Here is a 26,993-nt window from a genome sequence, read left to right on the forward strand (position 1 = left end):
TGAAAAACGAAGAAAGCCAGCGATATTAAAGCCCGGTGCTAACAGAAGCATCAGCCCAAAGACATTCAAGAATGCACCGCATATGGCGTAAAAAAAAAAACAAAATGCGGAACATGCTCGCACCATGCAATCTGTATGTTGCCGCGGGCCAGAAAATGGCTGCTTGCTGAATGGTTAATATCCTCTTGGCTTTTCCAGTGCTAGATGTGAGTACTTGTGTGTGCGCGCGTTATATGTTTTTTTCTTGTAACACAAACGCACGCACATACGCACACTCGCTACATACATACACGCACATGCATTCACACATGGAAATCACACATGCGTACACGCACAACACCCACACACATACATAAAAACACTCCGAATAGACACATACACACTCGCACGCACGCCCACACGTACTTCATGTATACCATGCAGACAGCGCGCACATACGAAACAGGACGGCAAAGAATATTCGTGATTATAAGGCGTCCGCCGTATGACCCGTGCTGATCGAAGAACATCTCTCTGCGCGCGCGCGCAGTTAAAGTGAGCCCCGCTTTATCCCCCCGACCTCCTTTCTTCCACCTCTTCAACAATTCGCGTTCGGCCCGCAGCAGCAGCAGCAGCAGCTGCGAACAGCCCAGTGTGTGCGAACAGCCCAGTGTGTCTCGCCGCTATACATCGCCGCGTATATGCGCACCGCGATTCTGCGGCACTCCACAGGGGCGCGCGGCTTGCCCTAGCAAAAACCTGCCCGCCTTCGTTTCTCTCTTAAAAGCGGGGTAATCTTGTCAGGGGGATTTCCAAGTGCTGGATTTGCGCCTAATTCCTCCGGGAGGTTGGCGCACCGAGCGGATGAGCGCCCGAGCGCCGCCACCGAACGACGTTCTCTTTGTTCGTCTCCCACCGAAAACACACGGCGCGGTTTTTTTTTTTTTTTTTTTCACTCGCAAAGTGCGTTAAGTGCAACGAAATGACAAGAGCGGTCCAAAGAGATCGCGCTGGAAGGAGTGCCGGCTGCCGCGGGTATAGACAGAGAAACGAAAAGCAGAGACGGAATGAGTGAAGCGAATAACTAAAACGTCGAATCTAGAGCATGTATTTTTGCAAAAGCCTCTCTCTTCTTTCTGTTTTTTTTTCTCTTTCGTTCTTTCTTCTCACTTCAGGTTTTATATTCTCGAGTGAGACACAGACGGGAAGAAGCGGTTGTACACGCTGTAAAATCTGAAGAGAAAGAGTGAGTTTTCAGTTGTTAATACGTGACCCGTCTATACACTCTTATAAGCCACGTCTAACAGCCCCTATAGACACTAACTTGTGTTTGTTTCTTGTAAGGTTTTTTTGTTGTTGTTTTTTAACCCAGGACTCCTCTAAACCTAAACAATAGCCTTCGTGCAGATCGAGCTATCCGTCTAGAGTATTGGAGAGATCTCCGGTGAATACAGGTGCGCGCTGGGCAAATCTTTATAGAAACTGTTGCTCGTCTTTGCCTTTCTCTCCCGCCAGAGCGTCGAGAAAACTCTCGAACAGAAGAACCGTCTGGTGCTCGCAAAGCTCGAACGACACAAGTTATAGGGTTCCTTTTATTATGTGACTTCAAGTATCCATCGCTATATAGGATACATTCCTGTCGTGGTACCTTTCTTTTGTCTGCGTGTATGTGCTTTCTTTTTCTTTCTGTACTTTCAGCGTTGATTTTCTTGGTTACCCCAATCAACAATGGCAAGTGCGCATCAAATTTTATTTTTTCCTACAGGTTTCCCAAAGTTAACGATATTTTTTACGTCTTTTTCCCTGTGGTATAGCATCGGTAATTACAGAACTCCGTGTCCCATCTCACCTCCAACCTTGTCGACCACGTTCAGTTCGGTGGTCAAGAACAGGTGAAGAACAAATTCAGCATTATATTGCACTTAGGTTATTTTCATTTCGACTTGTTCTTCTGCATTGGCTCAAGCCAAGTTCAACCTACTTTATCGCCGGGATCAGCCGGTCGATGAGACCAACCTTAACAGACGTTAATTGGCTATAGGTGTTTATGGCATTGTGCTACAGAGCAGTTCGACTCCTGACGGATGTGACTGTGTTCGTGTAATGAACGAAGGCGATGTCGCCAGCGCATTGTGTTTTGTAAGCACATGAAAGAACGCTGGTTGGTCAAAATTAATTCAGAGCCCAGCATTGCACTGTCCCGCATAGCCTGCTGTGCCGCTTAGGGACGCTAAACATTACAATATAATTGTTTGAAAATTTTGACAGATAATTAGGACTTATCATTCATCTGTCAGTAGTAGATAAGTAGAAGAAGCGATGTATGTGACAGCGCAGCGCGCTCGGGATATCCCCTTGCAAAAAGTATGCGTGAGACCCCACTACACCTCAAATAAAGGTCTATTGAGACAATAGAACCTGCAGGGTAGCAAACTATGAACTCGCGTCTGGTTAACCTCTCTGCCTTTCCTCTCTCTCTCTCTCTCTCAAAGGAAACACATGAAAATTTACATAACGGCTTTTGTAAGAAATCACGACCGCAGAATTAACGGAATTGTCCAAAGATCTCGCGCGTCAAACGTTCAAATGGCGGGCCGTGTGAAAAAGAAAACCCGCGAGGAGGCCAATTGGTCGTACACGCCAAGTGCGCTCTCTATACGCGAAGTGGCTATTCGCTTCGGGAAAAACACGAAGAGAGATATAAATAAGAGAAAAAAAAAAGGTATCCACATGCAAAACCGGCGCGGCCTTTCACACCTCGCGCCGTTATATTCGCCCGCAGAGTGTGAAACGGCGGCAGCAGCGGCAATCAATTCGCATTAAGTATTTCTCACGCGCTCTGCCAGTGCGAGACACATTGACTCCGTAATTGTTTCTCTCTCTCTCCCCCCCCCCCCCTCCCCTGCCTGCAGGCTCAATTTCTACGGCAGCTTCAGCCGAGAACGGAACCCACTACCCTCCAGCTCGCCTTTCTTTCCTTTCTATTCTTTTTTTTATTTCTAACACTCTACGAAGCCCATTGGCACAAACCCATTTTCTCTTCTTTGGCCGATCATTCGTCGCTTTGCCCTTCTCGCTCGCTCAGGTTTTTGTCTTGATTTCTCCAATCTTCGGCTTATCTTGGTTTCATATACGTCTGTTCGCACCAGTGTTTTTTTTTTTCTCTCTCTCTCTTTTCTTTCTACTTCACGTCGACCTACCAGTGTAACACTGTCAAGGACCCGTTGATAAATGTTTTATTGCTTCACCCGCTGATTTGCCTTCGAGGAGCATTTTATGCGCAGGGCAGTTATCAGTCGGAATGGCCTAGATACCTATATGTGCGCTAGGTTCACCGCGATGGTGCCATTACATTAGCGTGAAAAAAGATTAATAATAAAAGCAAGGAGAACGCACGGAACGTGCGCCAGAGCAGACGTTATTTCTCAGCGATACCGTGGTATTACTTCTGCTTCTTGCTTCTTCTGTTCACTTGTTTCGAGCCGTTATTTTGGGGATATACACATTTGTTCCTGCTTGACAGCTCCGTCATCAGTAACGCAATTATAAAACAGCACGAGGAACGCAGACAGAGAAAAGAAACAAATGGACGGTGCGCTGGTATCAAACGCTGGTATACGTCATTGGTATCAAACTTTTGTCTTTAGTGATCGATATTGCCCCACACGGCGAGAGAATGCCGAGAAGTCCGCGTAGACAAGGTTCAAAGCCTGACGTCACGGACGTGTAATGGCCGTGCCCTTAGTTTCAGTGTACAAGCAGAATTACAGATGACCGCCCCCTCTGCATATTGCGTTTGTGCCGATGACTAACAAAACTGCTACTACCTCCACTGGCGTGAACGTCGTCTAAATGAAACGCAAGTGATTTGCGGCAAGCTTTAGGAAGTTTTCTGTCGGAGAAATCATTCAAAGTGCTGGGATAAAGAGAAAGCGGAGAGAGGCCGCATATTGCGTTTTGCCTGCATCTATCTCAAATACTGTAACGGAACTGCACGAGACGTGCACTAGCGATCGAAACTTAGCTCTACAGTGAGCAGACGTCGCACGGACGCAAACGTAGTACGCGATACAGGCTCATACGTGGTCGCATGCTTGATCTCTTGTTATCCTGACACCATTTTGGTGTTGTCGTCGCCTGCCTTCTTTGGCAGAAAGCACCCCGGAACGACGAATGCCGGCGAGAGAAGCGCCAACGTACGCGTATGTGAGGTGTACGGGAGACTGTCTACGTGCACTACCGACAACCGTGCGACCTCTAAATTTTCTATAGCGACTGTACAATCAGTGTCGATAGCTTACGGGCCGCAAGAACTGCGATGAAGAGGAGCATTTCGCCACACGCCACGCACCGGGCATGAACAGCTTTGAATTCAAATTTTCGCTCTATACACTATGGCATGTTTGACCAACAAAGTGTTCAATCTACTAGCTTAAAATATAAACTGAGGGAGATTTCAGCATTTTTTACTTCTTTTTTATCGTAGAACGCGTGTCTCGTAAACTTTTAGTACTAACAACAGATGTACACTCCCGCTCCTTCCTGGCTTTCTTTTCCGCTGCTTCGGCGTGAAGACGCGATAGTATGTCGCCAGAAGCAAAACCAGTCGTGTAACCGCGACCGCGACCAGGCTTGTGCGACACGGCGACGCTGAGAAAAGACAGCCTCCTTACACAACTACACAGGGCGGGCTTCAGCTGAGATACAGGCAATTACTGTTCCCCCATCCTTACAGTCGCCATCAACAAGGCTAACAGAGACCCACACACGAAGCTAAGAATAATAAATCAGCGTATCCTTTCCCCCACCAGCTCCCAGCTGATAGAAAGAGCGCGTACTACGGCACCTTCTGCGTGTATATAGAATATACCCAGCCACACAATAACGCCACACGCTGTACAGCCAAGCCAAGCCCTCTCCGCGTTGCCCTTACACACACGCTAGAGGGCGTCGGAATCGCGACGCAAATGTATGCACCCTCCTCTGCCCGTTCTTCAGCAGGCGATGGTTACAGCAAGCCAGATGGCTCACGCCGCTTGCATCTGAGATGCAACACGCGGCGTGCGTGTGTCTTTCTTGCTTCCTCCTCTCTCTATATTTTTTCTAGTATATCTTCGTTTCTTCTCCACGGTAAGCGTTCTCTGTGCCAACAAACGCTTGTAGCGCCCTCTCCCTTTCTCTTCTTCTTTTGCTGCCTCCCTTTCAAGCGGAGACGAATGATGCGAAATCTCGAAGTCACTCCATCGCTAAATCGTGTGTTGCCTCGTCCCTAAGCGATGCGCGCCCCTCCGCGTGCGTGCAGCTGGCTTCTCTGCGGGGTGGGAGTGACGTCACGTGCCAGTGGCTGAGATGAGCCGCGCGCAAGAAAGTGCCTCAATCTCAGCGCACTTTCGTGCTGTGTAAACGTTCATTCAGCGTTTCCCATGTGCGGCCTTGGTTATCTATTTTTTTTTCTACAGTTATTATGCGTATACTCCGCTTATACGGAACTCGAATTAAGGGACAAAATAAAGTGTTCCGTCTGTCCGAAGTTTCATTTAAGCGAAGGACAAAAACATTACCAACAATCATTTTATTCGCAAAATGTCCAAGTGTTTTAATATTATTCAGGAGAAAAAAAAAGGCTCTGCTTCTAATATTGTAGCTTCTGTTGTGGGAAGTTATGCACATATGCGCGGACGAATTCCCAATAATTCTGCGTAGTCCTGACGTTCAAAACAGCGCCTAAAGACTTTCAACTGCATCTCTTGCCGTTGTGTCTAAAACACTTACGCGCACCGAAACATTATCTGCCTTCGTTAATAGAATTACGGCCTTCGCCATGAACTCCACCGATAATATTTTGACTGTCTCTTTAGAGCAGGTAACTAGGGCATTATGTCCCTGGGGTCTCTTATTCCTGGCTCCGAGAACGAAGCAGTAGTGACAGCTACAAGGCAACGTCTTAAGCCCGTTTGACATGATGCGATTTTGTTTGCGAATTCGCACGTGCGAATTCGCAGCTGCGGAAAATAGGTCGCCGGACCCTTCGTGCGTGCGTTTTTTCGATGTTCGGCGTGCTGAACTACTCTGCGAAAAACGCAGATGCGGTGGTAGCCACTGTAGCGGTGGAAACAGACGACCAATAGGAGGCGGTTCGCTCATACGTCATCGCCAGTCAGAATGCTTAACGAGTATGCGAAAAATGCAGCTGCCATAGATCCATGTGAAACGGGATTGCGAATTCCGCATCTGCGGAAATCGCAGTTGCGAAAAACGCACTGCAAAATCGCACCATGTGAAACGGGCTTTACCGACACCGTTGCTCTCTTCCTCCTCAAGGATCATTACTTGCCTAGCGAATTCCTCATGATAGAAAGATCATTGCGACTTCGACATCATTAATTTGCATTATCTTTCCTGCAACTACCCGATGAATTAGATTTTGTTCACTACATATAGCCTCACCATGTGACATGTTCATCAGACTTTTCACTTTCCATACACCGATGATGTAAGGGGTAGTTTCGATCAAAGTTCTGTTTAACCGGAATTTGTTAGCGTTACGCCTAAGGGTGGCCAGCCAAACTCAATACCATCGTTCGGTTTATCCGGAATTTCAGTTTAAGCGAGTTTCGCTTATCCGAAGTCCACTGCGCAGACAACTTCTACACCGACATAATACGCAACAACATCACACAATCAGTTGTGTTGTCTTGCTTCTCTGTTTTTGTCGAAGTTGTGTGCTCAATTCTGAAAAACTGTGAGTCAACTATAGACTCAAATGAGAAACATTTTGCTTATTGTTGTTGTTGTTGAGGACGGCTAACTTTGCTTTGCACAGCCCAGCTTAGATTACCTCCATTGGTATGCAATAGATGACAGTAGACCATCTACATGTATATAGAAAATCGTCCGGAAATCGGGTAGCAAGGATATAAGAAATTAGAGTATATATAAATGAAAAACAAATGGAACAACGCTAATGCTTGTGCTTCTTTAACACAACAATTTACATGATATTAGTGACCTGCGGTGTCTCAGGACTCGGGTGGCAGTCATTTGAATAAATGGACAAGTAATATGGTTGTTAGTCGGATTGTTCGAGCAGCTGCTGTTGATTATCTAAACATCTTACAATGAGACGGGAGTAGCCAAATACCTATTGTTAAACTCGCGTAAAGTAACTAGAGGGACGAAATAACCAATTCGACGTCAAGTTTGCCTATATAGCTTTGCATAAGTTGTATTATCACACTGCGATTGATGTATTGACAATGCTGCATGCACGCAGGTGCTTTACGAATTCCTCCACAGGGCATATGTGCACGTAGAATACGAAACCGCTCAACCAGAGCCGCAGCATTTCACGGTAAAAACCTCTATGGCCGCACTGGTTCGGTATACGCGATAGGGCTGAAGCGCGTCCAGCGTCCTCACACGCCAATGTTGTGATGCCGCAATGTACTGCAAATGCTATTCCTAATACCGAACCCACCGTGCTTTTCGTATGCAGGTATATCTATAGGCGGTGGAATTATGCTTAGGAATGGAACGCAATGTCACGGGTAGTAACATGTGTCACTCTGTAATCACTAACACGAACGCAGTTTTCTCAAGGAACAATGCCGTGCAAGGACCACTCGTTGTGCCTGTAACATAATTTTATTTTGCGCGCGTTGACGTAGAGCAAGCACTTGAACTTTACGAACACCAGTGTTTCCTCTCTTTCACTCTCTTTCTCTCTATTTTCGCAGTTTGGTTTAGTCGAAGCTCTCCGCGCTTTTTCTAATGGCAGTGTCATTGACGACTTGAGTTCATTGGCATTCGGAAAACCGGCAGACTAAGTTGGGTACACTATTGATCGCCTTTGAAAAATTTTCATTCATTACGTGACTCTTCAGAACATGATACCCATGCCCTTCCAATAAGAGTCTCTCCCTCTTTTTTTTTTTTTTTTTTACGTCGTCAATAAATGAAAAAAAAAAGAAAAACAGAAGGGGATCACGAAGAGCGGCGCGAATATCGTTTAACCAACTCGGCGCGGTCTGGAAACAAAGCGTGCATTGGCACGTGACATTCTACGACGAAAAACGGCAAACGCGAGCCGAGAAGCTCGCGCGGAAGTAACAGACCATTATGGCTTGCGCGACCGTGACCGTTTTACCGAGGCCGGAGAGACAGAGAGAATAATAAAAGAAAAGAAGAAAAAGAAAAGACGGAAGCGAGAAATAATGAAAAGCAGGGAAAATTGAATTTTGGGAGGAAGCGGCTGCCCCCTGCTCCTCCGTCTAGCGCGGGGGTGGTCAGTCGGCCATACGTATAACACCTGTCGCTGCTTCCTGGCGCGGGCGAAGGCGAGGGCGAAGCGTCTCGCGCAAACACACACGTCATTTATAAAAAGCATGCTCTGGCCATGTTCAGAAAGCATGCCCGCTCTCTTATATTGCAAGCTTCCACTTCGTTATTAGATATGGAACATTGGAAGTTCGGCCCCGAGAGGGCCGGCTATCGCAAAATCTTAGATAGGAACGACGACAAAAAAAAAAAAAGGGGGGGGGGGGAATAGGCATAACACTGTCTAAAGTCTATAACAAGATAGCGGAGCAACAAGAGATCACGTCCGTGAATTATGGATGAAATGGGGAAAGAAAGAAAAATGTTACGGCTCCAAGAATAAGACGAGGATGAATAGGCCATGAGAGCATAGAGAAAATTAAAAATGCCTATAAACTACTGTTCATAAGGAATTTATAAATCACACTCCATGAGAGAGAGAGACAGAGGAAAGGGGAAAGGCAGGGAGGTTAACCAGAACAATAGCAAACAAAAACAAAATCTCGTAGGGCCTTGTCAGGTAATTTCTGCCTTGTGTTAAGGCACTACTGGGACCTTCATTTTCTTTTCGCACTCTGCCTCTTAACGGGGCTCTGACACGAGCGTCATGTCGCATGTCTTGAACGCAAACAAGCCAGCCTGCATGAATACGCTCGTGAACATTCCTAACAAGTAAATTAACCCCAACAATAAGCTTTGCTGAAGTACACAGAGAATTCAGCATGTTAGCGGTACATACGAGCACGATATTTTCAACAACGCGTAGCTGTAGCGTAACAGTGTTCGTGCCAACCCACACCTACAACAGGGAAGCAAAGCATTTCGCGCAGAAAGCGTTGCCTATATATATGCAACCCCGTGCAACGAATGCCGAGGACGAATGCGCTGCACCCGTAAACAGTGAACCGCACGTACACGCACACACACGAGGAAGCCGAAAGCCGGCTTTGCGACTCAGCGACTCACACAGTACAGCGACGTTCGCTAATCGAGCCAATTCCACAGCCGGCAAGCTGTCTTTCAATTCGGTACCGCGGAGAAACTATACCGTATTCGGAACGAGAAGGGTATGAGGAGGCGGAAAGAAAGGGCGGTGACAGAATCATGGATAGAACGCGCGGTATATTTCTGCATCCTCCATTCGTTCCGCGTCCGCGTACATACACAAAGTCACAGCCTCGACCGATTCCGCCGTGGAGGCGTAAGACGACTTTCTCTCTATCCCTCGGGTGACGGGGAGCGCGCGCGAAATGGTCCTCGGGGTTTATGCAGCTGTGGCCTTGCAGCTAAGCACCGCGCACACAAACACAGAGCGGCGTACACTATCCGGACCGCCCGCCCTGGCGCGTTCTAATTAAACCGCGGTTTTAACGCGGTCCCCCAATTATTGATCAGCGGCCGACACAAACACACGCGCGACGTTGAGAGCGTATACGTCGTCACCGCTGTCGTCGTCGGATCCTGCGTCGTTCCATCTTTCCCAACTCCCTTCAGCTCACTTCCCGAAATCCACACAGGCTTTCCCTTGGTTAGATGAGCCCCCGCGCAGGATGGCGCGCCTCTCTGGCGGTAACGCGGAGATGGGGGAAAGGCTCGCTAATGGTAAGCCACGTCGTCGAAGGCTGCGGCAGATTTAACGGCTTCCGTCGCTGCGTGCGTGCGTTCACGCGCGCGCACCGCAGCTAGCAGTGGTCTGACGACGACGCTCGGAACACGCGGCTGCGTGGTTGTGCTGAAGGAAGACGTATACTCTACGCTAGTTTCTCCGGTTGCAGGAAAGAATGTGAACACTACGACCACTTGGAAGCATTTACGCAGCGTAACTTCGGAGCAAGTGAGTGAGTAGAACACGCACACGCTATAGATGTTACGCGGTTTGAGCGCATTGTATAACGTACAACGTCAATGTATACCTCTGGTCACACTTTTCCGAAAGACCCTGCATAAGGTACAACGCAAGCAGGTCCGGCACAGGTGGGGAAACGTTACATTTGAGTGTCGAAAGTAGGCGTTCGTACAGGATAAGGCATATCACCGTTTTCTGCAATGTTCACTGACGCGTGCGACAAAAGTTTATAGAACGAAGTACGGCAGCTACGCTCAAGCCCATTGTAATCGTCTACCGTCGATACTGTTTATACTGTGTATCAGCATGAATTCAGAAAGAAAGAAAAATATGTATCACAGGAGAAGGTGGTTATTACGTCTTGCACTGCTGCACGCGCGCCAGCAGGCTCATTCATCAGCACACGTTTGTGCGTGTTGTACTTGCATGCGTATAAGAAGGACCCTATATACTGCTCTCTTAGTATACGGATACCCGCCTTAACTACCTTTCAAGTAAAACTTTAGCTTTAAATAGGACACACTGAAGTACTGCATCAGAAAACATCATTCATCATGTCAGTGTAAGTATATAGGTAAAAACGAATGTAAACGTGAAGAGGCATTTTGAATCAAACTTGATCGAAGCGTGCGGTCGTTGTTTTGAAGCTTCTACATCGTTCAGCCACCCAGCGTTTCAAGCATGCAGAAGTTTCTCACTTTGTCACTAAAGGTCTTGTGATCAAACATGCCCAACACAGTGGTTTTCACTGCTCAAATACGAGCATTTGCAGCATGAGTTGAAGTGACATAATCGACACTCATGCCTGTTGCAGCCAAACCATTTCCCCTAGAGGAACCGGACTTTTATATTGAATGTGCAATGTTATCGGACATGTCATTCCTAACGAGATTCATTTTCAATAGTGCGCACTGCGTATCAAATTATAATAAAGCGTCACCGGTTACAGCCTGCGTGTAGGCGAAGACGTATACTGTAGACCCATATGAACAAGCCTGCAGCCAACTGCGGTGGCACGTATCACTGGTATCGAATATTTTGTGTCAGAGTGTCTTGTAAAGACTACTAATCCCTCTCGGTACTAATGCCTGCTTGTTGCTTATCGATATTGCTCCCTGTCTACCTGTTCCTGCCATTATATACAGCACGCCATCAATGCTGCAAGTTCTCCAAAAAATGTTGAGGAATATCTCCAATCACATAAGGACAGTTGTATTTCTGGCAGGAGTAATTGAAAAACATCAATGGAAAACCAGACGCTAGTGTCATCGTCCCATGCTACCATACATAACACGACGATACACGCATTGATAAAAAGTTGCGAAATATATACTTCGTGGGTGTTCATGACGTGAGTTGCAGCAGAACCACGTACTTCGTATATAGTCTGCACGTGCTGTCTTTTGATATAATACACAGTTATGGGTTGTTAAAACCACCGCCTAACAGATAATCAGTCAATAATTACTTCTCCACTAATGCATGCTACATTTCAACTGCAGACAGCTGTTAACTGGTGTTCTTGCTGAGGAAATAGCAACATCCAGTGCAACTAAATATGTCAAAGAACGTTCAATAAGAATTCAGGCAACACTCAATTATGAAGTGCGAGCCGATGGCTCACATGATTTGCTGATTAAGTATCAGACATGTGGTAGATAATTAGAGCAGTAACAGCAATTAAACAATAGCTTCAGATCACTGATAAAAGCTGGATTTCAAAATTGCATCTGAACTCACTGTGCACCCATGAGCAAAGACATTCCCTGTTGAAATTTTCTATACCTCGTACTGGTGTCACATCTTGCCGCTATAGTGGTACATTGCTATATTATTTTGGATGTTTATACTGCCGTCCGACTCCATAATCGCACTGCTAAGAAACATTGGCGACAACACTAATGCAATGTCAAACACGAAGGGGCATACCGTACACGTATTATTCATATCTAAGGCGTACCTGCTGTTTCCACTCTTCCGTCTAAAGCAATGCAGTAAAGTGGTCTAATTAAATAAACAGCTAGAACTAATGTCACCCGTAACAGCACAGCTAGAACTAATGTCACCCGTAACAGCACAGCTAGAACTAATGTCACCCGTAACAGCACATGTAGTTAATGAAAACAATAAAAGTACGTTTTCCTCATACCGAAATTCGAGCGAAACTAAAACTGCCGCCAAACGTCACGGTAAAGCGCTATAGTGGACAGCTTGGTAAAGAATCGAATTCGGCCACGACGCAACAAAATATGTGCGGTCCTCATGGTGCGTGTTGAAAAGTAGCGCGCTTTAGCGAACCGTTCAAGAAGCGGGAGTACGCAAACATCAATAACTTCCCGTGCGGGATTGGCTCTATATACTCCTATGCTGGATACTCTATTTACAGCTCAAATCGCCGGAGGAACTCGCTTCGATAGCGACCAGTTTTCGAAAATCCACAAATCTTATATGCTAGCCAGTAGCGCACCCAGGATCTCTGCCAGGGGGGGGTTGACAGTTTCCCAATACCATCTAAACAGCACTAATGTCGATTTATTCACGGGAAATTGTCAAAAAATGCGCTTTTTGCGAGTGTGCAGACGATTGCGCATCTTACATCTTAGTTGCAGCACTCAAATGCGTAAGGAAAGAAAAGGGGTTAAACAAAAGGAGGGGTTAAGTCGGCCTCAGGGGGGGGTTACAACCCCCGAATCCCCCCCCGTCGGTGCGCCACTGATGCTAGCATTGCAGAAAGACCCTGAACTTTGCGTCATTGCTTGACAACTACAAAGTGCATCTCAGTTCCATCCACACCATTTGCGAGAAAAGTGATAGGTTTCTCACTGCATCATATTGTCACTGCAATATTGCGAAAGACCCTAAACCGTGAACAAGGACTTCTGCTGACCGTGAACAAGGACTTCACTTTGGCAGGAGCGTTCCTGCCACCAAGCATGACAAGAAAACGGTGTGTGGCGTTGTCATTCCAGCCTGCAGTGGTATGACACCAAGCTGTGGTAAACCGAAAGCTGCTCCTTTGATATGACACTCTTTTCACATTTCAACGATGCCGCACTTCTGTGGCACCAGATGTTAGTTTACCACGCATGAAAGAAAACGCGCGCTGCTCGCGGAAAGATTCCTGCAACGAAAGTAGAGCGAGCGAACACGTATCCCCTGACATCGCGCGCACGGTTGCGACTCCTGTGGAACTTTCCTGCGAAGCGCAAGTCTTAACATAGCAGTCGCGCAAATTTTGAAAGATTAGAAAAATTAGAAACAGTTTCCACAGCAAACTATTCAACAATCAGTGAGAAGGTTCAATGTATGTTCGGGAACATTCCCAACACTATATGTACGCGCGATTAGCAGGAGAAATGGAACTATATCGTAGCTTCAATGCATAGTTGTACTTTGTGGCAGGTGACATAACGTAGCGGGCGGCCGCGGCGAATAACGCGTGTGCTATCTGAATGGTCTCTGAGCGCACACTGTAATTAATCTGCACGTGATGATATTTGCGACATCCTAAACTGCAAGAAATAGAGCAGTTGTCAGTGCAGAGAGTCCAATGACAATGTATCTTTTTTTTTTTTCGAACTTGACATTATGATCGATCACATGGTCAAGCAAATAATTACTTGCTAGTAGCAAGCAGTTAAAGTGTGCGTGCCCTCAAACGTTGTCTTTTCCGCTTGCTGTCATCGCGCCATCACTGACCCAACTATTCAGGCACGTCACCAGACATTGTCTTCACTTTAACGCTCACGTTTTCGCCGAACCCCACACGTGCTCATCGGGAACGACGGAGGAATCAGGCAGGGATCAAAGGAAACTGGAGCACCAGAACTCACCTCTTCCACTCCTGCCGACGAACCTGAGGTCGTTAAACTTGGCCACTTGATTCTTGACAACGGCCGAAGCGTTCCTCAGTTCGGCGCAGTAGTTTTCATCGTTTCCCGCGCGCAGCGTGACCAGGGTCCCGTCGCAAACGTCCCCGAGGGTGACCACCTTGAACGCCACCGGTAGCGTCTTGTTGGAGCGCCAGTGGCTGGGAAGCACCGAACACACCAAGTTGGGGCTTCCCGTACGCATCAGTTCGCCCGGGTGCTCGGCCAGCACCTGGGTGAGGGCCCGTTCACCGGGCAGCACCATTTCGGCCATCCTGCGACGCCGCTGCGAGGACGGCTCGCGGTGCGTCGGCGTCGGCTGTTCACGCGGCGGCTGCTGCTTGCTGCCCTGGTCGGCCGCTGCCGCCGGCAGATGCATTGAACGCTGCCTGGACCAGCGCACGCGCACGCGCACTCGCCGCCCTTCTGAGGTTTGCGGGCTCTGCCCGAATCGGCCGTCTGCCAGACCGCACCGCCGCCGCACCGCCTCGGCTGCCTCCTCGCCCACCCCTCGCACCGCGCGCCTCCCCGCCACCACCGCCGCTTCCCTCCTCTTCGCGGCCACCCGCGACCTCTCTCGCCCACCGCCGCCTCCTCTTCCAGGTTTTAAGCGTTAACGACGCTGCTCTCCTCCTTTGCGGGGAAAGAATCGGGAAAAAGTAAGAACCACCCCACTTCCTCCCTCTTCCTCCATCGCCGCCTAGAAGTAAGAGGCAAAGGAGAGAGGAGGAATAGCGCGCGCCGCGGTGCGGGCAGCGCTGGAAGCGGCGGCGCGGGCGCGCGAGCGCCTGTTGCGTTGTGTGTGTGCGTGCGTGACGCGCGAGCGCGTGTGGGTGTGCGGGGCTTGCCGCAGCGGGCGACGCGGGCGCGCGCGCGCGAGGGGGCTGACGTGCAAAACCGCGCTGGTTGGCGGGGAAGCTCGCCCGGAGGAGGAGCGGTCGGGGCGCGCGGGCGGCCGCCGGAGCTGGAGAGGCCGGCTCTGCGCCGCGCCGGCCGCACTGGGAGGCCGCTTCTCCTCGCCGACGGTAGCGGCGGCGGAGAACACGCGCGGTCGCCACAGCCGCCGCCGATGCTTGCTGCTGCTGCTGCGCTAGCTCGGCGCGTTTTCTCGGTCGCTACCGGTCGTTGGCGGCGGCGGCGGCGGGCGGCGCGTGCTTCATTTCTTCTCTTTGCGCCCAGCAGCCACCGCCAACCATCTACTCCCACCCCCCTACACCGGTGTGCTCTCTTTTCCTTTCTGGCGTTTCTTATTTCGTTTTTCCTTTCGGTCGCTGCTTCTTCGGCGCTATCTCGGTTGGCCGCAAGAAAGCTCTCTCACTTCGGTTTCGCTGCGCAATGAACGCTTTCAGTTCGAGAAACCACTTCGACGCTTGTTTTGGCAGCTTGGCTGCAACGTTATCCTCCTTTTTTCTTTCATTCGCTCTACTTTGCACGGTACCCAATTTGTCAGTGCATTGAATGCCGGCGTTATAGCCGCTTCGGTCCATTCAGTATCTCATACGCATTGAAACTGATCGTGTTCATTACGAATGCTGCTGTCAGTGGTAACTCAAAAAAAAAAAAAAGCAGTTACGGAATCTTTGCGAGGGATGGGGTTGGAAATGGTGCCTTCGTCTGTGTGAGTTCAATTGCAACCTAGAAAAGAAATTAGGAATACAACGAATACAGTAACGGAAAATGACGTCGTAAATGAGCATAACAGAAAACGCATTCCTTTCATTAAATGCAATAAACTCCCTGCACCTCCAAACCCACAAAGCTGCGTGGCCGTAGGCTGCGACATTTCCGTGGCCATATAAGTTGTATGGTTGAGACGCGAAATGTATGAAGAATCAAGTATAAAACTGGCAAAGCACATTTTTAATGTTGACGCAGCTTCTGTCATGACGCATGAACACAGGAGGTGTCGCACCTTCCTATCAAATATGTCATCGCCCAATGACATGCCTATTGAACGCCAGCGGAGAAGTAACACACATAACCGTCGAAAGCAAGGTTCGTCGGGAAGCGACATACAGTACACTGTTCAATAAATAGTATTGCGTTAATTGAAATGTCGCTCTATTTAAAATTTTTTTTGTGGGCCCGACTAAAACGCCTACATTTTAGACAAGAATATTTGAAGTGAATGGGCGCCGAACTTCACTTAGTACGGAATGCGAAACGGGAAATACGCACGAAACCATTTGATGCAGCATAGACGGTGACCTTTTGATATGTTTCGTGTTTATCTACACGGTGGCAACGATATTAGGCTATGACTGTTTCGCGCGATGTTAAGTGAGAGATAAGGCACATGATCACTGGCGTCAGCAGAATGCTGTACTGTCATTTCTCCACCATCGCGCGTGACCTTGGTTCATGCTTTACGAGCGTGCGGGCTGTTGGAGTGCACTTCCCATGTTACTGTCGCTCCTTTAAACCTATATTTTTTGACAAAATATCACTTACAAAGCAGCTCATATTCTGTTTATAGATTATTTCAATATAACGAGCTTTTTTTTTTTTTTACTTCTGCATAGACGATCAAAAGGAAGTATATAGCATGTCGGCGACACTCGTTGTGGCGGATTAGTGGCTATGGCGTAGTGCTGCTAAGCAAAAGGTCGTGGGTTTGATTCCCGGCGCGACGGCTGCATTTCATTGTGACCGAAATGAAAAAAAAAGAAAAGAAAACACTTGTGTCCTTATATATTTATGTGTACGTGTTCAAAAGTAATCCGGAGTCCATGACTGTGCACGTGGTGTGCCTCATAAATCACGTGGTGGCTTTGGCACGCGTAAAACCCTAGAAATTCATTTTTTATGTTTTCTTCTCTTTTTTATATCGGTGACAACTAAAGAACGTGAAGCACAAGAGCCATGCTGAGCAGCGAGTAGCTTTGTATTTGCATAAGGGTAGCAACCATCGATGATCTTCGCAAAGTTATTCTGGCCATGTCCAAAGAAGAAAGTTCACTGTAAGATGGAGGCTGGATGGAGATGTGGTTGCACTGACGAAGACAAACTTCCCTTGTCGAAACGTTGGCTTCAGCGAAATTCCTTGTCCAACTAGTGCTCATCACTTCTGCGCATCTCACAATCCAAACAGCGAAGTCAACGGTAGTGTTACGAAGTGAAGTCGTAATCGGTGAGTTCAGAAACACGTCGAAACCGCAGGATCGAATTTGGTGGCGCTATGGATGATGGTTAATGATTATTGGAGTTTATGGGCGCAAGGGGCCAGATGTGGCCAAAGAGCGCCAGTCGTTATTGGGAAGGCAATGGCAAGATTACAAAAAAAGACAAAAAAGAAGTCAATTTTCTTAATTATAATATATCAGAACGATCATATATATATATATATATATATATATATATATATATATATATATATTCACTTTAAAGTTGTTCATGGCATCATCAGTCAAATTCAGGATACATTTGTTATTGTCTTACAGAAGGGATATGGAGACATATGCTGACTTCAATGAATAGAAGTATATGGATGTTCGGCCTGTTACCGAATCAAACGTCCTGGTAGCCTGGCTTCCCAACTTATACTCCCAGAAAGCAAGAACTATCTCTTCCTCAGCACCTGAAGTTGACAAACTTGAGTGCCCCGCCATGAACACGCCGTGCCTTATCTAGTACACATATCTCTTCCCTTTCTCTTTCACTCCCTCATCCGGCTCCTTACGAGCGTTGGGATAGCAAAGTGGACAAAGTCATTTAGGCCCTACATATTTAAAGAATACTTCAAGCGTTTTCGTGGCGCTCCTATAGTAGCTGTTGCATTGCAGAGTTTGTCCTGTAAAAGTGAGAACTGGTACTGGAGCACAACTTTATTCCGTCTCTGATGGTTTCTTTATTTCTTTCTTTATTTTTCGCGCTTTTTTTTTTTTGCTGCGCACTATAACTGCGCAACACTTACTATTTTCCGACAGAAACCCATTGCCTTACTTGAGTGCGAAAGGTTTATATCTGCATAACACTTTCCTTACGTGTTAACGTGCAGCGAGCGTAAAAAAATTACGTTCAGAGGCCAAGACAAATAGTTCGTTTTGCTTTTTCTTGTTTTTTTTTTCATTCTAAACCCGAATCACGGTCAATATACATCGACTCACGTTGCCCCGTAGTAACACACTGAACCACGCAAGGTGTACATCACTATAGGGTTTCGGGTCTGTATAGTTTCAATTAAACGACTGTACAGTGTATGGGCTTTCTTGTATAGCTTACGTGACATGATACACGTATACGTCACCAGAAAAAACGCACTTAAAGAGAAGAAAACGCCGTGCGTGCATCAGCATTAGCCATGCCTATATGCTACAAAACTATAGTCCTGCGTACGAGCGTCAGCCGATTGTGAACGCCTGAAACCCACAGCTGGTCAAGTGCATCTGGTTCCCGTGTTCTTGCATGGGTGGCCGAGGAGAAGGAACCAACATTGCAAGAACGGCACTGGCGAGTCAAACTCTTGAAAACAAAAGGAACACAGATTGAGAATACACGACTAAGAGCGAGGTAACATGATGAGCACGAGAACGAACAAACAAACAAGCAAACAAATAAAGAAATAAAGAAGGCAGCCCCGAACGGCAACCGACCGGCCATTGTCCAAAGCAAGAGCGCGCGCCACTCCTGTTATGTCGGTAGAGCGCACAAAGAAGCATGGCGTAAACGCGCGTACCTACACACGCACACACACAAATACAGAGTATAGAAAGCAAGGAGTATAGGAGAATTACGACCCGCGACGCGACCGACCGGGGTTTCCGAGGGAAGCCGTAAAGAAAGCAGCCCGGGGTTCGGGTCAGCTGCGCTCCCTGAGATCGAGCCGCAACGACCGAGCGACGTGGCTCGATTTCAGCCTCCACTCGACGATGAGTGTTGCGCAGCGCCTCAAGTCTGTGCGTGTGTATACATGCGCGCGCTTGCGTAGCTGCAGCAGGCGAAGGCCATCGCCATTCTTGTATAAGCCTCGCGTGATTGTGCTGCTGGGGGCGTCGCTGATTTAAATTTAAAGGGAAAAAAATAAAGTGCGATTGCGAAAACTTGGGTCTGTTTGTTGTTGCGCTGAGGCGTGAGATTGGGAGTGAAGATTAATCGCTCGTTGCATACCCTGCATGGAACTCTTGCTTTTCGGAATCTTTCGGTGAGCTTATATATTTACATGTCAGCATGCGTGTTGAAAATGGAAAGCTGGACGTCCGTCTATAGAATGGACGTTCCTTCTTGGATACAGCGGAGAACATCTATTGCCCAGTGTGCCTTACAGGGGTGTAGGCGAAGGGAGAGGGGAGTGGAGTGTTTTGCGGTCTCCTAACACCAAGCAATATTGATAATCGTTTAAGTAACGACTGTTTTTTAATATAAGACGTCTTAGGAGTCGGTCTGAACGCACCCACCCCGTTCCCCTATAACTCTACATATATACATATCTTCTTTTGCGTCATCAGTGATTGAAAACTACCTCCTCCCTCAGACACATGCACAGATTTGGATATATAGATGTAGAGAGTTGTCAGGCGGAAACGCATTACTGTATGGCATCTTCATCCCCCTTTTTTTTTCTTTCTGGCTGAGTGTCAAGTAAAGGTGAAATTTCAGAAGGTCAGCGGCTTTAACAAGAGGTATACAACATCATGCTCGCTGTATCCTACATGCACCAAGAAGGACAAACTGACAACCTATAATTGGGCATAGCAACAATGTAGAGAGTTCAATGCATGGATTCACTGCACCTTCTGTGATAAGCATGGAGTCCAGTCAAGCTCGTGTACTTCGAGCTTCTGTGCAGTGTACTTGCAGCACTGCCCTAGCACTGTTTTACATTGATTGAGAAGAGAGTGCTGTAGAGAGTTATGTACAGAGTGCTTCGGCTACTCAGTTTATTCATGTTCTATAGCAGAGTAAGGAAATGAGATAACAGTATTAAAAATACATAAATAAGAACGATAATTTTCTTAATCATAATGATGATAACCGATTGCAGCACTACAAATGATCAGTCAGCCAGTCAACAACTCTGTCCACCATTCATTCATTAATTGTTTGTTTGTTTGTTTGTTTGTTTGTTTGTTTGTTTGTTTGTTTGTTTGTGTGTGTGTTAAAAAAAGCTTGTACCATTTCCTTCGCACTGTGCTGCCTATCATATGTGCCGCGAAAGAGATAAAATGCGAGGTATTGATTTGAAAATCAATGTAAATGCCATCGCATAATCATATTACCCAAGTGATCATTTATCAGCTTCCTTGCCGCAGTTCCGTCTTATTGCCATGTCTGGCGTCGACCTTGCCTAAGTGCACCTGTGCCTTCATGCATTGTGGCTTTCTTTGTGTTTGCTACCCGCTACATACCTACCTGCTGCTTTTTAACTGACAGATCATGCGCGCTTTTATTGTTTTGCCCCCCCCCCCCCCCCTTACCAACCTCGCTGCTTGTGTGCGTCTCCAGGGCAACGTTCAGGGTAAATATATAAATGGATAAAGAGTGAAACACCGCAGGGACGAAAACTAGTCATAAAGTGGCCAGACGTGACTCGCATTTTCGCCGCCGCCTTCCCGACCGATACACACCGGAAGCAAATCTGGCCGGACGATCTCATTGATTACAAGTTGCCCTTGGTCTGCAAACGTTATTGATCAGTATTTCTTCCCTGCAGGAGTGTGTCGCTTTGCGCTGTGTCTTTGTTCGTATTGTGCAAAATAATAATAAAAGAAACAATAAAAATAATAACGGAGAGAAAGAGAAGAAGGACAAAGGAAACAGATAGCATGTTTCTTCCCTTCTTCTTTCGTTTTGCTTTCTATTTATTTTGCTATCTTTTTGTGGCCTTTCCGTTTTTGATTTCGTACAGATTCTCATTGGCAGTGATGGACCTAACCGTTCTGTATTAAGCTCCCGTTGAAATAGAAGGATTCGTGGAGTGTCAAGCGGCAAGCCCAACAAACCAAAATAAAAAATAAATTAAGGGGTTTAACGTACCTAAACAGTACAGTGCCTTATGAGGGACGCCGTCTTTGTGAACATATCAGTTTAATTGCGACGATAATTGCGCAAAAGTTCTGCCGTGGTTGGAGGAGTGATGTGACCCAATTTGTTATAGCCGCTTGTTCCCCGTAAATTAGAATCAAGAACGCTGAGGTAGAACTTTTACCAATACATGATTCGTCTGTGTATGTACTTGAATGTGGTCTTGGCGCGGCGTAAACCTCCGCTCCTGCTCATGCGAATGATGCTTTAATGTACATGAGATACAAAAGGCGCACACCATTACAAAAGCGGAACAGTAAGATAGTACTCCAGTTGGTACCAAGTCATTGTAGAATTGCTGCGAATGATGCTGTAGATGCTATGGCACGCTGGACACATATAAAAGATGAAATTTCGCTAGTTCATCTGTCAAAAAGGAATTTGGCAGAGACACTTAAGATTCCTTACGTGTCCCTTTGGTGAAATGTTTTTGACTGATGTTTTCGACATGCATTACAGTTCTATCTGCTGATTCGGTGTATGTGTTTGCGTATACGTTGTCCAAAGCTTTAAAACATTATAGGTTTTTACGTGCCAGAACCACGATCTGATTATGAAGTACGCCGCAGTGGAGGACTGCGGAATGCTCAATATTATTGTTCAATTCTCAATATTTTTCAGGATATATTCCTTTATGAAGCGCGGCTTCCCGATTAAGGTCAGCGACGCTATAGAAACATTAATACATAGATTACGACTTCGCACAACCTACACCAAGTGTTATATATATATATATATATATATATAGAACACTTTCTTTTTTGTTGTAGCGAATGCCCAGCTAGCCGCAGCAAGCTGCCAAAATAAATGCTGATGCTTGATAGAAGGCCGCCCTATCCTATGTGGAGAAACTCAGAAACTCTTGGGTGTGTGGCCAACAGAACAATCACAAATATGGACAGTTCGTGCAACTGTCAATTCTCTTGAAGAAACGAGAATCGTGGACAATAATTTGAAATCTTAGAATACCTTGGAAGATGTTGGGCGATTTATGATTCTTATTTACACTTATTCAGATATGTGCATCGACGTTAGTGATCCTTGCGGCAACATAGATCATGGAGATGTGACCTTCTATGTTCATTGTTCATTGTACGTTCTTATATTATGGTGTAGGACATATTGTGGTGGTGTCTGTTTTTCGTTCTTTTTTTTCACACCGACATCATTGACACTTATTTTCTAGTTTGTGAACTTGAATTGTGAACGGCGTTTTGTGCCACGACTTGCGAACTACTCGCAGGAACTCGTTCTCGATTGCTCTTGCATTGCCGTAGCTTTGTTCTTCCCAGAGTGCTCCTTTATTTATCGCACGTCCAAGCAGAGCAGTAGCCGATGAAGATGATGATGATGTTTTATTTGCATGCCTTTGAAATGTGGCGGTGACAAATAGTCAACTAGCCTGCTTGATTTAATGAGGTATACTGTACATGCATTTCATTTTAGCAGTTTTGTATACATATCCATAATCTATTTGGAGATGTATACAACATCTCTTCCATCGCTGAAAAATGTTAGGTCTAACTTTAAGAAACAGGAAAAGAGCAGTGTGGATCAGAGAGCAAACGGGGATAGCTGATATTCTAGTTGACATTAAGAGGAAAAAATTGAGCTGGGCAGGCCATGTCCGTAGGACGGATAACCGGTGGACCATTAGAGTTACAGAATGGATACCAAGAGAAGGGAAGCGCAGTCGAAGACGGCAGGAAACTAGGCGGAGTGATGAAGTTAGGAAATTCGCAGGCGCAAGTTGGAATGAGCTAGCGCAAGATAGGGGTAATTGGAGATCACAGGGAGAGGCCTTCGTGCTGCACTGGACATAAATGTAGGATGATGATGATGATGATGATGATGATGATGATGATGATGATGATGATGATGATGATGATGACGACGACGACGACGACAAGATCTCTTTACGTAATGGAGGACTCTGGAAAAATTTTGACCACCTGGGGGTTCTTTCGCGTGCACCCGACGCACAGTACACGATCATTTTTTACACTCCGTGCGCATCGGAATGCGGCCACCGCAGTTGAGAATCGAACCCTGGTGCTCAGCTGCGCAACGCCACAGCCACTGAGCCATTGCGGTTGGTAGCATACCAAAATCTACCATCACAAAGCTATGGGGGACTGCGTATTGTTTTTGTTCTGGGGACTTCTACTGGAATCTTTGTACAGGGAGTGTTTTTCGATTCCCCCCAGAGGAAATGTGGTCGCCATGGCTGGAAATAGAACCCGTGCCTTTTTGTCCAACGCCAGAGCCCCATAAACACCACGTAGAGATGAATACGTTTGTTAAGTACGGTTCGTCGAAACGACGTAAGGACAGGTACTTTATGCCAGAGCAGTAACTTAGGGGATGAAGTAACCAACTATGATGGCCAGAAAGCGTCACGCACACGTGCACATTTGCCCGCGTGTGCGTGTGTGCGTGCGTGCGTGTGTGTGCGCGCGTTTGTGTGTTAGTACGTCTGCGTGGGTGCATGCGTGAGTGCTTTGGCACGCGGGCGCATGTGCACGTGTGCGTGACGCTTTCTGGCCATCATAGTTGGTTACTTCATCCCCTAAGTTATTGCTCTGGTATAAAGTACCTGTCCTTACGTCGTTTCGACGAAGGAGAAGATGCTCTATTTCAATCCGCGCAATGTCTTACTGCCTTAATATGCGTAGGTTCTTGATGAGACTCATGTGCAACAGTTCTGGCGTACTTAGTTCTGCAAGGCTGAAGCTGCTCGAAGCACGAGATACCCACCGCTGTTATATCATGAGCTGAATGTCCGCCGGACACAGCAGGTTCGGGAGTGCCTATAAGCTATGCGTAAGTGCTAAGGTCGAGCCTAAAATTCACTCCGCTTCATGCGCCAGTCCCCACAATATGGATGACGGGGAACATGATGGCAATGGTCTGCGTATATAAGCTCCTTCAGGTTTCAGCGTTACGAAGCTGCCGCAAATATTAAATCGTTTTTCTCCCTCGCTCTCTATTTGGGCATCCTCGTGATTTCTGAGGCGCACACGTACTACATACTTCGACTACTGCGCGCCCGCAGAACGAACTTGCACTCACCTAACCGCATCGATCAACGTCGTCGAAAAAAACATCCGGAGCCCCTCGCGCTGACCCATAGCCACGGAGGGATCGCGTATACGTAGAGTCGGGTCTGCGTACCGACTCCATGCAATGGAAACGCTCGAAAAAGATAGAAGACAAGCGTGATGAAAAGGATATAACGAAGACAGCCGCACGGAGAAAGAGAAAAGGAGGGGAAGGGGAAGTGGCACAAGCCAATGCTCGCTGCTTGAGACCCCCCTAAAGTGAGGACACAGAGGAGAGCAGAAATAGAAAGAAAGAAATAACGAAAATGGTGCTAATAACGCGTTCAGTGCTTCATCATGACGTGAAAACCACTTGAGAGATCTGGGGGCGTGGCCGAAGCCTCCCACCCTGAAACGTGGCTCCCTCCACGTGGAAGCATTACACTGCGTGTGTACGTATAGAGTGGAACGTATGTACAACCTTGAACGACGCTTCTGCACTCTTATAGCGCCTGCGAATGATCCGTAGAAGGCCTGCCTCGGCTAAATTTGAAGCCATGCCGCAAGATTTGCGGGCGTCTATGCGTGCGTATACCGCAATCTTCGGTACATACGAAAGCTATTATACACTCTTTCTATGTGTGTACGAGCATCGGTTGGCTCGGGAGGGCAGGATGGTAAGAAAGAAAAAAATGCTCTGCGCGGCTTTTTGAGGCCGCTTTCGTTCCTCTTGCTTCGTATAGCTTTTCCGGGTAAAAGCAATCGCCTTTCTCTCTCCTTTTTTCCTCGGATTCAAGGTCAACGATGGTGGTACCTCGCGCCGCGCTCGGTCGGTCTGGGTTGCCCAGTTTGGGTTAATTGCTCTGTTCGGTTGAGGGGAGGAGACGGTGCGCGGCATTGTTTGCCGCTTCGCCCGAGAGTGCTACGGACCCGTGCGCTGTTCTGTGGGGGCTAGCCGCAGGAACGCTCGGAGCTTGCAGGAAAGCCCGCGTTTTGTTTGCATTGTTGTTTCAATTTCTCGCTCTCACCGAAGTGTTACAGAGTGTGAGGCGTGCATGCCTATATGCTTGTGTCTGCATCTCCTTTCCGCCAGTGCCCCTCTTACTGTTTAGGCCCCTCTATATAGGTCCACTGCGAGAACCTTCTTTTCCGTGAAAACGGAAACTGGCAATTAGAGCCGTTCGATGGAGGTGTATTGTCGGATGCTTTGCTGAAAAACGAGATCGCTTTCCTCTTGCCTTAGGTCAGGCATAGCTGTTGGAGAGTCAGGAGAGGTGGTAATAATAGCAGTATGGTTTCGGAGACTTTAAGCGGTGACAGTTAGCGTGCACTACACTTGATGGTTATGCGAATGAGAGATGTGGGCGTAGTGCAACAATACTTTTGTAATTAGGTTCAAGCACATATTAAAGAACCTGGGATGGTGAAAATGTATCGCAATACACAAATCCTCAATATTCCCTGTGTTGCATTAGGGCGTTATACCCAAAAACAAAATAAAATACTTCTCACGGACGTATTAAAGGGGAGACGCCCCCTAATGTACAGCGATAGTTTTTCTGTAACGTGCGAAGGCAATTAATATTTTCTCCCTGAACTATTTACAGCCCTCTAAAAAAATCATTCGGATCCGACGCCCTGTGGGAATAGGCTGGCGCGAAACGTCTTTGGGTTAATGCTTGTGTTAATTCCATAAATATGTTGATGTGATCTGATTTAAAGTAATGTAGCTACTGTGCAACTTTATGAAGCTGTAATGTTTGCATCATGTAGACGCTATAATTATGCCATGCACGGGATGGCACTGCTTGTGTTGAAAAAACGAGGATCAACCACATTGAAATATTTATTCCTTGAGTGAAGTGAATGATCGTCACTGCTTCATATTCGAACATATTCATACATGTGATAGCTTCTTTCACACTCTCAATACCGAGTCGCCATTGGTCTCGCAGTGCAGGTAAAAGTTCAAGCAGCGGTGTGCGTACTGAGAAATACGAAACGCAATGTTTTTACCTTAAACATGTCCACACCCCTCCCAAAGGAAATATCAATTGCACCTCTGAATCAAAACGCATGGTAAAAGTAATTTAGGGTCGAATTTACCCAAACAAACAAAAATGCGCGTCAGTAGCTAAATATTAGCGCTGAGTTCTGTTTGTTACAATGAGTCCAACCGAGATAGCCGAACCTGCAGCGCTAATTCACCACTTGTAACGCATAAACCAGTTCCATGACGCAGCTCCACCTTCTCCAAACTCCTCTACGCTATAACATCGCAGCTGTTCTTTGTGCTTTCCCTCTCTGCACTGCAGATGTGTGGAAGAACTCCCGCTACGTCTACTAGTCGAGACCTCGAAGCCAAACCTGGAGAAAGAGGTAAAGAAGCAAGGTTCACTTGCTACACGTGAGCAACTGCAGTGCGACAGAATTATAAGGATAAGCCAAGGCAAGGATAAGCCAGGTTACACAGAATTATAAGGATAAGCCATGGATAAGCCAGGTTACACTGCCTCCAGGGTCGGCTTACTGTACAAACAGTGTTTAAAGCCTTGCCAAGACACATCCCTACTGAAACATCCCGTATGCCGCATATGCCCTGCATACATAGTCCTGTATGGTATGAGCCTGTCGGATCTTGTACGTATGACCCCCCCCCCCCCCCCCCCCCCCCCCCCCGTATGATTCCATATAAAGCCAGTACGATCATATATGATTACGGTACTGGGTATATATTGTTTTTTCCCCAATAGAGGCACCCTGCACATGCTGACAGGATCGGCCCACCAGGCGTCCACCTTCACAGTCTCTCGAATCATCCCAGCTTTGATTACGTCACCTCCGGTGTCGGCCCAGTTTACTCGGCAAGAAATCTAGCAGCAGCAGCTACGTCAAACTCTGGGGAAAAAGACAAAGAAAGCT

The 26,993-nt window shown here is 47.0% G+C and overlaps 2 protein-coding genes across 3 annotated transcripts in view; one reads left to right on the forward strand and one right to left on the reverse strand.

Moving 5' to 3' along the window:
* LOC119461014 (protein lozenge) overlaps positions 1-14,533 on the reverse strand; it is a 153,015-nt gene extending 138,482 nt beyond the window's left edge. For both annotated transcript variants that reach the window (XM_037722184.2, XM_049672092.1), the window contains exon 1: positions 13,975-14,533. In XM_037722184.2, the coding sequence (XP_037578112.1) occupies positions 13,975-14,389 (415 nt within the window). In that variant the 5' untranslated portion in view covers positions 14,390-14,533. The remainder of the gene's footprint in view (positions 1-13,974) is intronic.
* The window catches only part of LOC119461016 (transcription initiation protein SPT3 homolog), a 575,536-nt gene that overhangs the window by 440,438 nt on the left and 108,105 nt on the right, over positions 1-26,993 (forward strand). The gene's annotated exons all lie outside the window — the stretch shown is intronic.

This window comes from Dermacentor silvarum, chromosome 8 (genome assembly GCF_013339745.2).
Source record: "Dermacentor silvarum isolate Dsil-2018 chromosome 8, BIME_Dsil_1.4, whole genome shotgun sequence".
Lineage (NCBI taxonomy): Eukaryota > Metazoa > Arthropoda > Arachnida > Ixodida > Ixodidae > Dermacentor > Dermacentor silvarum.